Here is a 15,828-nt window from a genome sequence, read left to right on the forward strand (position 1 = left end):
GGAAATCGATTCATTCATGAGGCGACAACAAATCAGGGCAAATTGGGGTAAAATGGACAGCTATTTATACCCTCCCGTGGATGATTCTAAAGCTTATCGATAAACCGTATTTGTACATATAAAAAATGATCTAGGACTTCATGTATTGCAACCAGTGACATTGCAAAACAATAGAAAAATGTTATCATCCAGCAATTTTAGGGGCATGTAAGGCAAAATAGGGAAAATATCTTTCATTTATGCGCATGATAGCTGTTAGCTTCCAATTGCAACTAAAACTAATTTCAACGTTCCATTACAGTATCTGTTTCTTATAAATACATTTTAAATCTCATTTTTCTATGATAATAGGGCACAATGGGGCAAATTGGACAACTCCCGAAGATGATTATGGTGATAATAGATCTAGCGCTTTTTGTTAATGCAACAAAAATGAAATTCAAATCAGTAACATTAAAAATCCATTCATAATCATGTAAAATTCAGAATTTCCAGCAGGTGTTGGGGCAAAATAAGCATTTAAAAGAATCTTTCATGTATGTTTATGATTTCTATTAACCTCTAATTACACCTGCAGCTATTTTCAATGATCTACAGTTGCGTTAGCTGTTTAAAAATACATTTTGATTCTCTTTTTGTATGAAAAAAGGGGAAAATAGGGCAAAATGGACCACTTCCCGTGCCGTGCGGTGAATGAATTTAGCACCAATCGATTTCTCGTATTTTTTTACGTCAGAAATGGTCAACTTCACGTACTGAAACCAGCGGCGTTAAAAGATCCGTTTTTTCGGTCGATTTTTCCCACTGTGCGGCTGACAACAACGTGAGCCGTGAAATCCGGAGGCGCATCATCAGCGGAAGTCGGGCCTACTACGGGCTCCAGAAGAAACTGCGGTTGAAAAAGATTCACCCACGCACCATATGCACCATATACAAAACGCTAATAAGACCGGTAATTACAAGACATTGCATACATTTACACGCTTCGTTAAGAGATTCAAGACCATATTTTGATTCTAACAAGATCGATCTACCCAGTAAGCCAGTAGGTAGCGTCAATTTTGGCCAACCGACTTCCCCACGGGGTTTCCGTATAAATCCGGAACTGGTCACCCAACTTGACCAACCCGTGCATTCTATAAAACGGTATAGTAATTTCCGGTTGTTTTGTCAAATTTTCATCAAAAATTTGAAAAAAATTGAAGAATTGAGTGCGCAAAATATGCAAGGACGTTAAGTTCAGTGAGTCGATAAAAAAGTAGCCCTGGCTTTCACGCTTTCACTTCTTTTATTTGTTAAAGACGATTTTAACCCCACACTACCAGGACCTTCTGTCCGGGTGTCTGTTGAGCATATTACAGGTATTCTTCGATATAACGTACCCTCGATATAGCGTACCCTCGATATAGCGAATTCGATATAACGTACATTTTGCTTCGATATAACGTACAACATTGAAAATTTTTATTTTTTCCCAAGAATAACTTTCAGACAAACTACGAAATCACTCAAATCAATGTTTTGTTGCAGTATTAGCCTTTTCACCCTAAATTAGCGCAATTTGGGGAAAAATTTAGTGTATACGTTGTATCGAAGCAAAATGTACGGTATATCGAAGCACAAAAAACGAAATGAGTTTTTTATGAAAACTCATGTTTTTCATTATTGGTTTTGTGAATTTCACTGAAATCATTAATTGGGGTTAATTTTACGTCGAACATCAACACTAGCATAAAAAATAATAAATGTTTCTCTGCTTCGATATAACGTACACTTCGATATAACGTACAAGGAGAATTTTTTTTGTACGTTTTATCGAAGAATACCTGTATCCCCATGGTTAAAAAACCCACTTCATTCCCCGTAACAGGTAAAAAATTGTTGATTTGAAATAAATAAATAAATCACTTGTTCACCAAATCGACCTTGGAGTTCTGTGAATTATCTACACCGAATAAAAAAGGATTCCCAATCGTGCTGTCAATGTTCTTATAATAACACAAAAACTAAAATACAAACTGCAATGTGGAATTATTATTTGTGCACTAGTCGATTATGACTTCGTCATCAGTGTCTACCTCGTTAGAGGACTCTTCGCAACTTTGTGATCTCGTTTCATTATGAACTTCTAAGGACGACTGCTTGCTGCTTGGTTTGATAGTTTTCCGCCACTTCATTCGTCGATTTTGAAACCACACTTTAACCTAGAAAAAAAATTGCAGATTGTATATTTATTATAAGTCATTTAATATTCTGGTATGTTTGAAGGGGAGAGGGTGACATAAAATTGATTAAATCGTCCTTATGTAATGCAATTATATTAGGGTTCAACTGTAATTGTACATACAGAGTAATTCATGCTTTATATACACCGTATTTGTGCATGTGCCATTATGCCTTTTGTGAATAAGGAGTGTATCGCAAATTAACTGTATATGTTCAAAATGCCCTATCTTGAAGCATGGTTGGTCTTTTTATTCCGGTTCTTCTATCAAATTAGTTAAGTTTAGAACAGCCCGAAGAAATTTGGAAAATGATTAGTATTATTGAAAATATGGTTCAATGAGTACACCACACAAAATACCAATCTGTACAAAATGCTATTAAAAAAAGAACGTTTCAATAATTAGTAGCAAAAAAAAAATATACGGGGGAAAACCTGGAAAAAAGTAATTATTATTTGCAGTTAACATAACATAACAAATAAATCAATACTCCCACAATTCAAAAAATTATCTTCGCGGCAAACACAACGCAGTAGGCCTGGCCGCTTTGATGCTTGTATCATATCTCTGATGTGCTACAAGTCTCAATATTGACAAGAAAAATAATTGGGCGTAATCTAACCTAATTATTTTTCAGGATGCTTTCTCGTACTGGCTGCGTTTGTGTTAAATTAGATTAGATTTGATTAGACATAACTTGATAACGGGCTGCAAAACGGTGAATCGATAAGGAGAGCGTCCAACATAGCTCTGGTCCTCACAAGTTCCTACCCCATGCTTCCACGGGTCAAGCGATGACAAAGACCGCCAGCTAGAAGTTGTGTGCTTAGCTGGTAGTGCAGCCTGGGCACTGTTGTCCTTCTGACTTCAGCTAGATTGAGGAGGTACGATTCGAGCGTCTGTTCACCAAGGAGGTGCGGCTGTTCTGGCATCCAGCGGCTGAGTAAGAAATGCTACATCACGCCCAGCTAGAAGATGGTAGACCAATAACATAGGAGAAAATACGACTCGATACAATCAGATTATACAGATTTTTCAGAAACTTACAGAATTTTGTATAAATTTTCCGCGAAATATTACAGATTTCATACAGATTTTTGGCAAAAAATGATGATACAGATTTTTGAAAAGCAGAATACAGATTTAAATGTGACAACACTGGCAGCTTGGCGCAGCTACGCTTGAAGATGGCTGGAGAGCCAACCGATCCGCCATAGGTAGTACCTCGGCAATAGCACTATTCTCACGAGCGAGCGTGAGGTGGTCGAGAGGTGGCGGCAGCATTACGATGAGCACCTCAATGACGACGTTGCAAGCACAGAAGGTGGCACGGTAACTGATCTAGGAGTACGTGCGCAGGATGAAAGATTTCCAGACCCTAACCTCCAAGAGATTGAAGAGGAGGTTATCCGGTTGAAAAACAACAAAGCCGCTGGAGCAGATCAACTGCCAAGCGAGTTACTGAAACACGGTGGAGAAGCACTGGTGGACACGAAGTTAACTATCTACAAAACGTTGATTAGACCGGTAGTTCTCTATGGACACGAAACATGGACTCTACGTGCAGAGGACCAACGCGCCCTTTGAGGTTTCGAACGGAAGGTGTTGCGAACCATCTACGGCGGAGAGCAGTTGGAAGACAGGACTTGGAGAAAGCGAATGAACCACGAGCTGCATCAGCTGCTGAGAGAACCAACCGCGTCCACACCGCGATTATCGAGATGCTACGGTGGACGGGTCACGCCATCAGGATGTCGGATAGAAACCCGGCTAAAATGGTTTTCGAGAGCCATCCGACCGGTACAAGAAGACGTGGTGCGCAGCGAGCTAGGTGGGTCGACCAAGTGGAGGACGATCTGCGGACCCTACGCAGAGTGCGGAACTGGAGACAAACAGCCAGGGACCGAGTGGAATGGAGACGTCGGCTACTATGTACAGCAGAGGCCACCCCGGCCTTTGCCTGATCTTTATGGTAAGTTTAAATATCTTCAGAGGTCCGTTCTCGGGTAAAACTACCCTTTTGACTCAATTTAAATACATGACCAATTGAAAGAATGCAAATTTTCAACTTACTGTATTTTTTATTTGCGTAATCGTTAAGAACTCTTTGGAGACGCATAAAAAGGGTTTCTCAAAAAAAAAAAAATAGTCTCTTTTTAATTTTGAGGAATTGTGCTAGAATGCGGAGGAAATTTTTCTTGAAAAAAAAATATTGTTTCTATTTATATCATGAGCATTCTGGGAAAGAATATATTTGCGCAAAAAAAAGAAAAAATAATGATTATTTTCCAACAGTTTTAGCAATTTCAAAATTTTTGAAGCGTTCAAAATTTTAAAAACATATGTGTAATCGTTGTGATAAAAAAATCAAAGTTAAATGTTTATATTTAGATAATCAGAGTTGGCATTCATTTTTAAAAAAAATATATATAGTATCTCCAAAAATAAAGTTATGTTTATTTCGAATTGATTAGCTTCAAGGCTGGTGTGAACATTTACAGTTAATTTCCGATATACTCCTTATGTCGAGGCGAAATTTTCAACTTTACGTTTTACGGTATACCTTCGGATAAAAATGGTTAGCATATATATGGGATCATGCGTATTATGTAAATGAATCGACCAATTGGAGTAATCTGTAGTGTATTCTGTTAATTTTTCTGTTGTTTAAGGAAAATAACAAAAAAAAAAATACTGTTCTTGTATTTTTTTTTGTTTTTATCTGTGTTTTCTCAAACAAATGAGCAATCGATAAAAAATACACATATTTCACATATACCTGAGAATCATGCAATCCTAGATTGGCAGCTAAGCGTTTTCTGTCTGGGTTGGTTATGTACTTTTGTTTCTGAAACGTTCTTTCAAGTCCTTTTTTCTGTAGATTGCTAAAAACCGCGCGAGACCAGGAACGCTTGCCTTTTCTGTCGGTTTCTCCTAGTTTAAACGCTTTTGCGTGCTGGTGTACACCATTCACTACGCATTCGTGGAACATACTGTAACTTTCGTCTACTGCTGAAGCAGGATGCTGAGGAGCTCCATGAAAATCATTCTCGTATGATGTTACCTCAAATGGCGTGTCGATTTTCATTCCTGCAAAACGGAAGTATATATATTTATATGTGACTCAAGGAGACTGTGAACACAATAAGCAAATGATTATTATTTTGAAAAGAACTTGAAATGAATATGTTTGGAATAGGCAACTTTTTTCTCATAAAAAATAGTTCAACAAGCTATTTCCCATTCAAAATAGTTCAACTTTGTCTATTTGCCAACCTATTAAAAGGTCACCAATGCATTGGTTTGATGCAAGTTTTAGTTCGATTGATTAATCTTTCGCGAAGTTAGAATCGTTTTCGTAAAACACTATATTTTGAACAACTAGTTTTTGAACTATCATATCTCCAAACCCAGTAAATCGAATTTAATGAAAATTTAAGCATTCATGAACAATGTACTGATACTTGATACGACGTTATAAAAGGTAATATTTTTTCTTAACGAATAAAGTTATTCCGGTTTGACATTTTCACACATAAGAGCTTGAACTTGATTGACCGCCCGTAGATGCTACAGCAGTATTGCCAGACCAGCTACACTCACACAAAGAACCAATGAGATATCTGCCGGGGACTAAGCAGGTATCTCCAGTGTGTGAGCGTAGGTGATCTTCTATTTCTAGGTGACAATGGCGCCTGCCACGTCAGGTTGCAGGTCAATCTGGGGAAGGGGAAGGAAGTGATGACTGCAATTGTTTATATATATTGTGGAGCGGACCTGGTGTGGTGGTTAGAACACTTAACTATCACGCCGAGGACCTGGGATCGAATCCCACTCCCGACATACCCACAAAATGTGGGTTCTTCCTTCGGAAGGGAAGTAAACTGGGTCGTGAGATGAACTAGCCTAGGGTTAAAAATCTCGTTAATACAGACAAAAACAATGTTTGTATCCGTAATGCACATCTCAAAATATAGGATGCGAATTATCAAGCAACATTGGATAAGCTCAAGTCCCAGTCCGGTACAACTAAGCCTGGCGAAATTTCCAATAATCACTACAGCGCATTCTGGCACAAAACACGTTGACATTATCTTCGGCGAGGGGCCTTCGTATGTTGGATGATGTTTCAGATGGTGTGATTCGTACTCTCAAAGCCATACATAGAGAGGATCGAGATACGCATGGTGGATATCGAAACAAGACAGCTGTGGTGCCAGAAAATTGCAGAAATACACGACGATGACATCACTCTGCAGTATTGTCTTAACTTCATTGAATCGCAATGTTTTGCACTTCAATTGCCACAGCCGGCCAAACCTTAGCCTATTTGGTCGTTCAAGCAACCTCTAAAGTTTCCTCCTCGGAGTTCAACGCCCTATGTTGCCACACATTTGTCAACTTAGTGAACTATGTTCAAAACCACACCTATATTGTATCAATACTTAAAGTTTGACGTCTTGCTCACGTTGATCGTTTGAAAATTCGTTGAGCCTCGTAGCCGTGCGGTTAGCGTCACCAAGCGTATAGCCGTACCATACCATGGGATGAGGGTATGGTTCCCGCTCCGAGTGATGAAACTTTTCGCAAGAAATGTTACTTCATCGTATCCACTGGTGCTCGTCGTGTAAATTGTCTAGTGTTGAGTTTCGTTCAGTCTGTACAGCTACTGGCAAAAGACGGTGTCTATGTCTTTTAAACTTTGTAAAAATTATCTAAAAAGACAGGTAGGTATGTGCCGCAAATGCAATTTATACCTCATCACACTTTGCCAAACCTTTCCTCATCATCAGCATTCACCAAGGCCCACACAAGTGTAGAACAACCGCAACAGTTCACGATTTCAATCATACAAAAACCTACCGCTTCTGATGTCTCCAACGTTCTCTTGTTGCCTCCGATGACTTCGATCACAATGGGCCAAGTCGTCTTGGACAGTGCATCCCAGGTCAATTTCATCAGTGACTGTTTCTGTCGAAAACTTGGCCTTAAAACGAATATGGCAAGCATGATACTGGAAGGTATTCTTCTTCTTTATGGTAATTTAAGGGCTTTCTTTGCCTGCTATTGCATGAATTTTTATATTGTGAGGCAAGCACAATGATATGCTCTGCCAAAGCTCAACTTCTCAATGAAGTAACATCACACTGCCCACCTCGTCACCCTAGGAGAAGGACACCAATCTTAGGGGAATGTCATCAATCTTTGTTCACACCCCACAATACCTTCCAGTTCTACAATAGGTCTCCAGTTAGCCTGTAATTAAGGCGAAACTGGTAGCATTTTCTCATTTTTTCGGTTTTTGATTTTTTATTAAATAACGAAGCAATATTTTCAAAGTCGGTAGTATAGATCAAGGTATCTTCTGAATTTTTTTGAGGTGGAAAATGTTTTCCGTTTTCGTAGAAACCATTTTTTTGTGAAATTTTGTTCCAAAATGGTTTCTGCAAAAACCAAAAACATATTCCATTACAAAAAAAAATTAGAAGATACCTTGATCCATACTCTACATGTGCACGAAAACCGATTTTGAAAATATTGCTTCGTTATTTAATAAAAAAATCAAAAACCAAAAAGTGAGGAAATGCTTCCAGTTTCGCCCTAAGGTGAAACATCAAGAAATCCCATTGCAATTTTTCAAACAAACTTTAGAGGCACAAATCTGACGAACAAAGCATTGAGCCAAGCCGCACTTGTTTTTCCTGGCTTTGTTCACTTGCAAAAAGAGGCAGCTTTAACAAATCGAGAGCATTTGTTTACGAATTTTCAAGATTGGTGCTCTTGATAACGTGAGTAGGGGACCAAGTCGGCCATTGTGGCAGCCATGTTTGTATTCTTTGAAGTTTCTCCTTAAGGCTATGGATCGCCAAACCGGAGACGGCGGGTTAGATTGCCGTTATGGTCGGGAATAAAATTGTCCACTGTATACAGTTCGGATGTACAGCCACGATGATCACGCTTTAGTTGTTCCTCGGATCGTGAATGTCAGTGTTGTCTTGTCGCTCGGTGAAACGAAAATTGAAAAATAAGCAATGTGATGTGTGTGATGGTAGAGAAGGTCTTCGGTTATTGTAGCAGTAAAATACTCGCGGCGACTCGAGGTGTTTATGGTTGGGCGAATTATTGATGCATCGAACCGCCAAAAATTTTTCTGCATTAGGAAAATGCAGGGACGTGTAATGAACAAGGATGGGATCATTCATTTGCAATCATTTACATTCACTTGCGAATAACTCGCTTCAGAATCATCGTAACAAAAATTAATGTAAGAAGCACTTTTTCATTTTTGTTTTACCTGAAACTTTGTAGAACAATGTACTAGCGTAGCGTCAATAATAACAGAAGGCAGCAAACGCAACTCTCCACAGCGTGAATGTAATTTACATTCACCGCGTGGAGAGTTGCCTGCACAGCTCGTTCACGAATTTGGTATGCGTGTGCGACCCTAATGCTATTCGGCGAATTTTCAGATAAAACTACAAGGTTCAATTCATCTATACATAGTTTTTTGATAGAATGCTTCTGAACTGAGATAGTATCAAGTGAATGTAAATCTTTGCAAATGAATGATCCCATCCCTGGTAATGAAACCCGTCCAAGGTAATGGCGTTTTTGGGTAACCACCTTAAATTGTTCTGCACAAATAAAATGCAGGGATGCGTAATGAAAATCGTCCAAGGAAATGGCGTTGTTGGATAACCACCGAAAAATGTTCTGCATAAAGAAATTGCAGGGACGTGTAATGAAACCCGTCCAAGGAAATGACGTGTTCGGCAAGCGACGAAAATTGTTCTGCATAAAGAAAATGTAGGAACATATAATAAAACCGCTCAAGGAATTGGAATGTTGGAAAGTCGCTGGATACTGCTCAGCATAACGAAGATACAGGGACGTGTAACGTGCTGTCCAGAACTAGCACTGAAAACTATTTGCAGATTCGTATGCCTTTGTCTGCCGTCGAGAAGACGCCGTATGAACTACATATACCGTCCCTACACAGTTATGGATCACACACAATTACGGATCACTTTGATGTTTAAAGTCGAATATCTTGCTCAAAACATATATTTCGGAACGAAATTCATTTTTGTAGCATGATCCTATTTGTTTTCTGAGATAAAAATTAATTTACAAGAGTTCAATCTAAAAATAAAATGTATTTTAATGCAACGATAGTGTTGCCCTCTCACATCTGCCAGTAAATAGCCGAATTCCATAAGAAGCTACTCCTGCAGCGGTAAGCTCTAAAAGTGTCGAAATCCATCAATTTTGATATAAAAATCGCTCGTACACGTTGGATAATATATGTATGTATTTATTAAAAGAAGTTTTGTTTTATTCTGGGATTCAAATACTAAAATAATGTGACTTTTTTGACGCTATTATGGATCACTTTAAACAAATATAGATTTTTGCTCCACTCAACGCTCTTGATACAACATTCTTACTTTAAAGTATCAAAAGTAGCATTTAAAAACATGTAACCTTGAAAACCAAGTGTCTTGAAACACAGAGTTGTAATAATAACACTTAAAATGGAGAGCATCACTGAAACCTAGTGGCGCACCTCTGTCGAAGTAAATGGATTCGGGACTTTTTAATGTTTTCTCTTATTCCTGTTGTAAAATCGGATACTCCATCAGTAAAATAATCAATACACTGCGTAGTTTAGCCTTACAAACGCAAATTTATTATTGGAGTTGGAATTTTGAGTAATTTTGCACTGATCCATAATATGGCAAAAATTGATCCATAATATGTGGGACTCTGTGGAACTGATCCATAATAAGGCGTTTTGTAAACAGTGAAATATTCCTTTTTACGCGGAAATGACTTGCGATTATACTTCAAATGGATCGGTAATGAAAAGTTCGAATCAAAACATATCCCAAGTAACCACAAGCATTATAACATTGCACGAATTAGACTGAATATCAATCTCTGCAATGCGAAATGAAGTAATTCCACACTTGTCATGCAATAATCCTTTAGATTGGCATTATCAATGTGATGATGCATTGCATTTTTCTTTACATTCGGGTTTATTAAAAGGTGATATAAGATAATCCAATAATTCACCACTGCAAAAACTGAATAAACAAACTAGCAAAGTATGCTCTAACAATACAATAATAAAAGCTTGACTGTAATGGTAAACAAATGAAATCAAGAAGATTGAACAACTTTACGGTCAACTCTAGCGGTCTTCAACATTTCTGGTTCGACTCCCGACCAACTTAATCCCCGTTTGAGCCACCGATCGACGACAGCAAAAGCTATTTAGAGATGAACTTTTCTCTTTTCTGTAGGCTGCAATCACATGCCAAAAACGATAGAAATCACAATTAGCATATGAGCAATGTGCGAAGGGTGTTTTAGTCGAGGTTTTTATTTTCTTATGTTGATTAAATATCTTCTAAAAATGAGTGTAGAATTTGCAACTAGTTAAAATACACAAAAATAAAAACCAAAAAAAAATATCTTCTAAAATGCATTGTAATTTTCAGTAATTTATCGGAATGTGATAGTTTACTGTATTCTATTACATATGACATAGTCGTTTTACCCTCTACTACAATGATTGAGATAGAAGAACATTTTCCTTTTAGTTAATAATAATCTGTTGTTATCACTGCAGCAGAAACGGTCCAAGGTGCCAGCGCGTATGGAACTCATCTAGCGGTCTTCAACACTTCTGGTTCGACTCCCGATCCGACTACAAAAAAATAATGGTTAAAACATTAATGTGTGAGGGCATCAGTACCGTCGATAACGAAACGGTGCTAAAAATAGATTTTTGTTTTGGTTTTTCGTGTTGCACGTATCAAGCATGTCAAATGCAAATGTACAGCACATGCATTTATATTACTTTAGCAATGGCTGTCAGCGTGCTGCAATATGTGGCACTAATTTGATTTTAGTGGGGCCCTTTTCGACTTTAATATTGCTTCAATGGGGTGTTTAAAGTAATGCAGCATTATATTCATAATTTTAATTATCAATATATGGCAAAATTGATGCACTTATATACGGCTTCGTGGTTACGTGGGTAGCCAACGGTGCTTTCAAAGTCGTAGTTTTGGTTTTCTTTTATTTTTAATTGAATTTTAAAGGTAAAAAATACCACTAAGTGATCCATGACCGTGTACCCACGGTAATCACCTTTCTCAAACTATGGGTCACGACTCACAAGCTCCATAGGAAATACACGCGTGGGCGTTTCCATGGACGACGGTACTGAGTCTGAGGAAGAGCTGGTCGAATCGAATTCGAGCGTCATTTGACGGAAATGCATCTGAGGCAGGTTCATCATTTCATGGTTTCTCATTGGGTGAGATCTTGAGGCACTCGTCACGATCAACGAAAGGTGTACGGTATTTTACAGTGCTTGACTTGAGGAATGGGTTTCATCAGGATATTGTAGTTCCTGAATCTATTCCCTACACGTCTTTTGTTTGGGCAGTTTGAGTACGTTAAAATGTCGTTCGGATTGCGAAATGAGCCCGCTGTCTTCCAGCGCTTTATAAATATGGTTCTTGCTCTATTTCTGAAGGACAGACACCATAAAAGAACATTTGGTGCTGTTGAAGCTTGTGTTGCGATGTCTAGCTGAAATCAAATTCAAGAAATGTTCGTTTTGTTACATACAAGTAGATCTGCTAGGGTTCTCGGTAAGCGATGAAGGCAATAAGCCAAAAAACTCGCACTTTGAGGCTATTGGAAGCATTCCTTTCCCTACGAACACTAAGGAGGTGAGTGAATGCATTGGCTTGGCTTACTTCCGTCATTGTATTCCTTTATTCTGTATTATGTTTCCAGTTCAAAACCGAATTAGCGACATTTTTTCTTTGACTTCCGCTGCTTTTGCCTTGCGTTAAACATAATGTCGGAAGTGGGGCGCTGTATTGTACACCTGGTGCTCTATACAGCGCCCCACTTCCGACATTGTGTTTAACGCAAGGCAAAAGCAGCGGAAGTCAAAGAAAAAATGTCGCTAATTCGGTTTTGAACTGGAAACATAATACCATCTCCCAGCCATTGCGAGCATTGGCTAAGCCAAATGCTAAGTTCGAGTTTGACAAACGTTGTAAGGGAGCGTCCATTAATTACGTCACGCTTTTAAGGGGAAGGGGTAGGGCTCAGGAAACTGTGACGACCCGTACAAAAATTTCAGAGATCCCATTCAAAAAGTGTGACATAGGAGGGGGGGGGGTGTTAGAAAATGACCATTTTTGCGTGACGTAATTTATGGACGTTCCCTAAACATGCATTCACAGAGCTACGTAATAAGTTAGTTTCTTCTCCAATATTGGCGTTATACAATCCTGAAAGGGGGGGGGGGGGCTTCAGTTAGCCCTGTGGGTAACGCTATGGATCGCCAATCCGGAGACGGCGGGCTCGATTCCCGCTCCAGTAGGGAGACTTATCTCGACTCCCTGGGTATAGAGTATACTCAGAAATCAGGATATTCATTAAATAACTATTTTTCATTCATTTGATAACTAAATCTAATTTATGCATTCAGATTTCCAAGAAATAGGCTCTCAATGCATATATTTTATAATGAAAATGCGTAAATTAATTTAAGTGAGCGAATGTCAAGTTTTCAGACTGCTGTGCAGGTGAAAACTTATAAGAAAGCAGCAATTATAAAAACTTTATTTTTCATTTTTGTTTTATATTTTCACGTTTGCATATTTGTTTAGCAATATTTGAATAAAATGTTGTTGCTCCTTCTAAAAGTTCTACATAATGAATTGGATGCAGCAAAGTTTCACAGTAACAAAACACATTGTTTTGATCCCTTCATTTGAACGCGTAAATTTCAATATATCTTCCTCATATTTACTCATATCATATCTTTCTCCTAATTAGGGTAGGTAATCAAAATTTGAACCTAATTGCGGCTTTCTGAAGCAGTGCAAATTTTAAGGACAGACTTGTTAGAATCCCAAAATGGCCGCCACAATGGCCGAGTTTGGCACCTACTCACGATTTCGAGCGCACAAATCTCTTCGTAAACAAAACCAGCGAAAATGTTTTTCGTTTTCGCAGAAACCATTTTTGAATAAAATTTCACAAAAAAATGGTTTCTGCAAAAATGGAAAACTTTTTTCACCACAAAAAAAAAATCAGAAGATACCTTGATCCATACTCTATATGTGCACGAAAACCGGTTTTGAAAATATTGCTTCGTTATTTTATAAAAAATCAAAAACCAAAAAAATGAGGAAATGCTTCCAGTTTCGCCTTAGTTTGAACCATTGTAATCATAATTTGAACCAATTTTAATGTTAATTTGAACTACTGGTGGCAGCAGCTCGAGCAACTCACAAAACAGCCAATTCCATGCTAAACAATTAAAAATGACATGAATCTGCTAATTCTCATACCCATTTATCATTAGGCAGTGGAATATCAACTCAGAATGTTCGAAATTCTTTAGGAATTTGGAAACTAAATTTGGAATTGTTCATCCCTCAAGAGTAAACAAAGCATCCACTAGCGCAGTCTACAGGCCAACACTGGAAACTCGCCCCCGTTTACTAGTTCAAATTTAGATTACAAATGGTTCAACTCAAGATAACATTCTCCAAGTAAGAATTACTTAAATTTGATAATTTTATGACAAATAATGCGGAATATTATTCGGTTAGTCGTTTCTAAGATAAATAAGCTTTCTTTTGACGTATTCACTTATTGCGTGTGATGCAATGCTTGAGCTGTATGGGTGCACCGAAAATGTGCTTTCTCTGGGGGGAAATAGGTGAAATCACAGTGATTTTTCAATTGCTTATTTTCGATGGCAAAACGCTTTTTTCAATGCTTTTAAAAAATATGCTATCAGATTATATTTCGGAAAGCTGTTGACCATCTTTTTCGGGACAATATTTGCCCAAAAAGTATTTGCCCAAAAAGTAACATGCCCACTGGACCTGGCTACCCATTGCCCAGCTTGTTGTGATAAGGGAAGGATCTTCAGCAAAGCCGCTCTGGGATTGATAAATGTTTAAACTTTGTCAAAATCATATCATTTATAATAACAATAAATTTATCATTATGCTTGTGACGCCTGGCTGCTGAGCTGCTGACTCGTCGATTTTTAATATTCAAATGAACTCCTTGAAAGAAGCTAAATTCTACTGAAAAGTATGTATACTATATATGTATAAAATGCATAAAATTCAGAAAAAAAATCACGTGGAACAACTTTTTTTTTAATAATAAAATATATGCATTCTGGATACTAAATGGCATATAGTTTTGCTAAACTTATTTATGTTTAGTCAGTTAATGCATGAACCTATTCGATCCGCAATTCTGCATAGGAAATATTCATTAAAGATTTTATTTATTTCTGAGTGTAATTTTACATAAAAACATAACAAACTCACTATTTTTACGAATCAGTACAAGACAATATATCTGACAGCCATACATTCAAACCATACATTTAAACGATTGATTTTATACAGCAGCACCGGTCTTACAGTGGTTCCCAAACACTATCGTGGAATACCCGAAACGTTATCCGGTTGACCAGGTAGACGAGGGTAGAGCGGTGTTTTCAAACCGTACATTTATTCCGACCTTGATGACCCGTTTACATATTTGCTAATGAATTAACTACATCGGATGTTTTCCTACTCACCGCATCGACCAATGTGGCGCTAGCTTCTATGCGCGAAAAATCGCTAAAAGTAAATCGCAAAAATATTGTATGGCGAATAGCATCTAAAGGCAAATTTATCGAAGTGGAATACATTATTCGAAAAAATATTTGGTAGTGGTTGTGCATAATGGTGACCATTCTAAGCGACAGTTCATTTTCGAGCAGTATTGGCGTCAATTTAGCGCAATGTAAACACTTTTTAGCAGACAATAAATTTAGCATGACAAAATCAGAAGCTTCTGAATTCGGTGCTAAAACTACTGGACAATAATGAGGATATTAGATTATCCGACACAATTAGCATCATGTAAACGGTCTGCTAGACGAATGAAATAACTACATCGGCTGTTTTCCTACTCTCCGCATCGACCAATGTGGCGCTAGCTTCTATGCGCGAAAAATCGCTAAAAGTAAATCGCAAAAATATTGTATGGCGAATACCATCTAAAGGCAAATTCTTCAAAGTGGAACACATTATTCGGAAAAATATTTCGTAGTGGTTGTGCACTATTAAGCCTACCAAATATTTTTTCGGGAAAAGCTTTGTATTTCAAGTAATTCAAGTTTAGATGCATTTCGCCATACAAAATTAAATTGATTTACTCCTGCTGATCAACTGTGGTTGCGAGCAAAGCGGGTAGTCCATTGTCAGCTAATGAATTAACTACATCGGCTGTTTTCCTACTCTCCGCATCGACCAATGTGGCGCTAGCTTCTATGCGCGAAAACTCATTAAAAGTAAATCGCAAAAATATTGTATGGCGAATAGCATCCAAAGGTAAATTTATCGAAGTGGAATACATCATTCGAAAAAATATTTGGTAGTGGTTGTGCACAATGATGACTACTATTAAGCCTACCAAATATTTTTTCAGTAAAAGCTTTCTATTTCAAGTAATTGAGGTTTAGATGCTTTTCACCATACAAAAT

General features: G+C 37.8%; 1 protein-coding gene across 2 annotated transcripts in view; it reads right to left on the bottom strand.

The window, feature by feature from the left end:
- Nucleotides 1-1,972: 1,972 nt before the first annotated feature.
- Nucleotides 1,973-15,828, bottom strand: part of LOC109415149 (homeobox protein H2.0) — a 33,065-nt gene continuing 19,209 nt past the window's right edge. For both annotated transcript variants that reach the window (XM_062851934.1, XM_029873187.2), the window contains exons 2-3: nucleotides 5,005-5,315; nucleotides 1,973-2,204 (exon numbers count right to left, since the gene is read on the bottom strand). In XM_062851934.1, coding sequence (XP_062707918.1) covers nucleotides 2,046-2,204; nucleotides 5,005-5,315 — 470 coding nt within the window. In that variant the 3' untranslated portion in view covers nucleotides 1,973-2,045. The remainder of the gene's footprint in view (nucleotides 2,205-5,004; nucleotides 5,316-15,828) is intronic.

Source organism: Aedes albopictus, chromosome 2, assembly GCF_035046485.1.
Source record: "Aedes albopictus strain Foshan chromosome 2, AalbF5, whole genome shotgun sequence".
In the NCBI taxonomy this organism is placed as follows: Eukaryota; Metazoa; Arthropoda; class Insecta; order Diptera; family Culicidae; genus Aedes; species Aedes albopictus.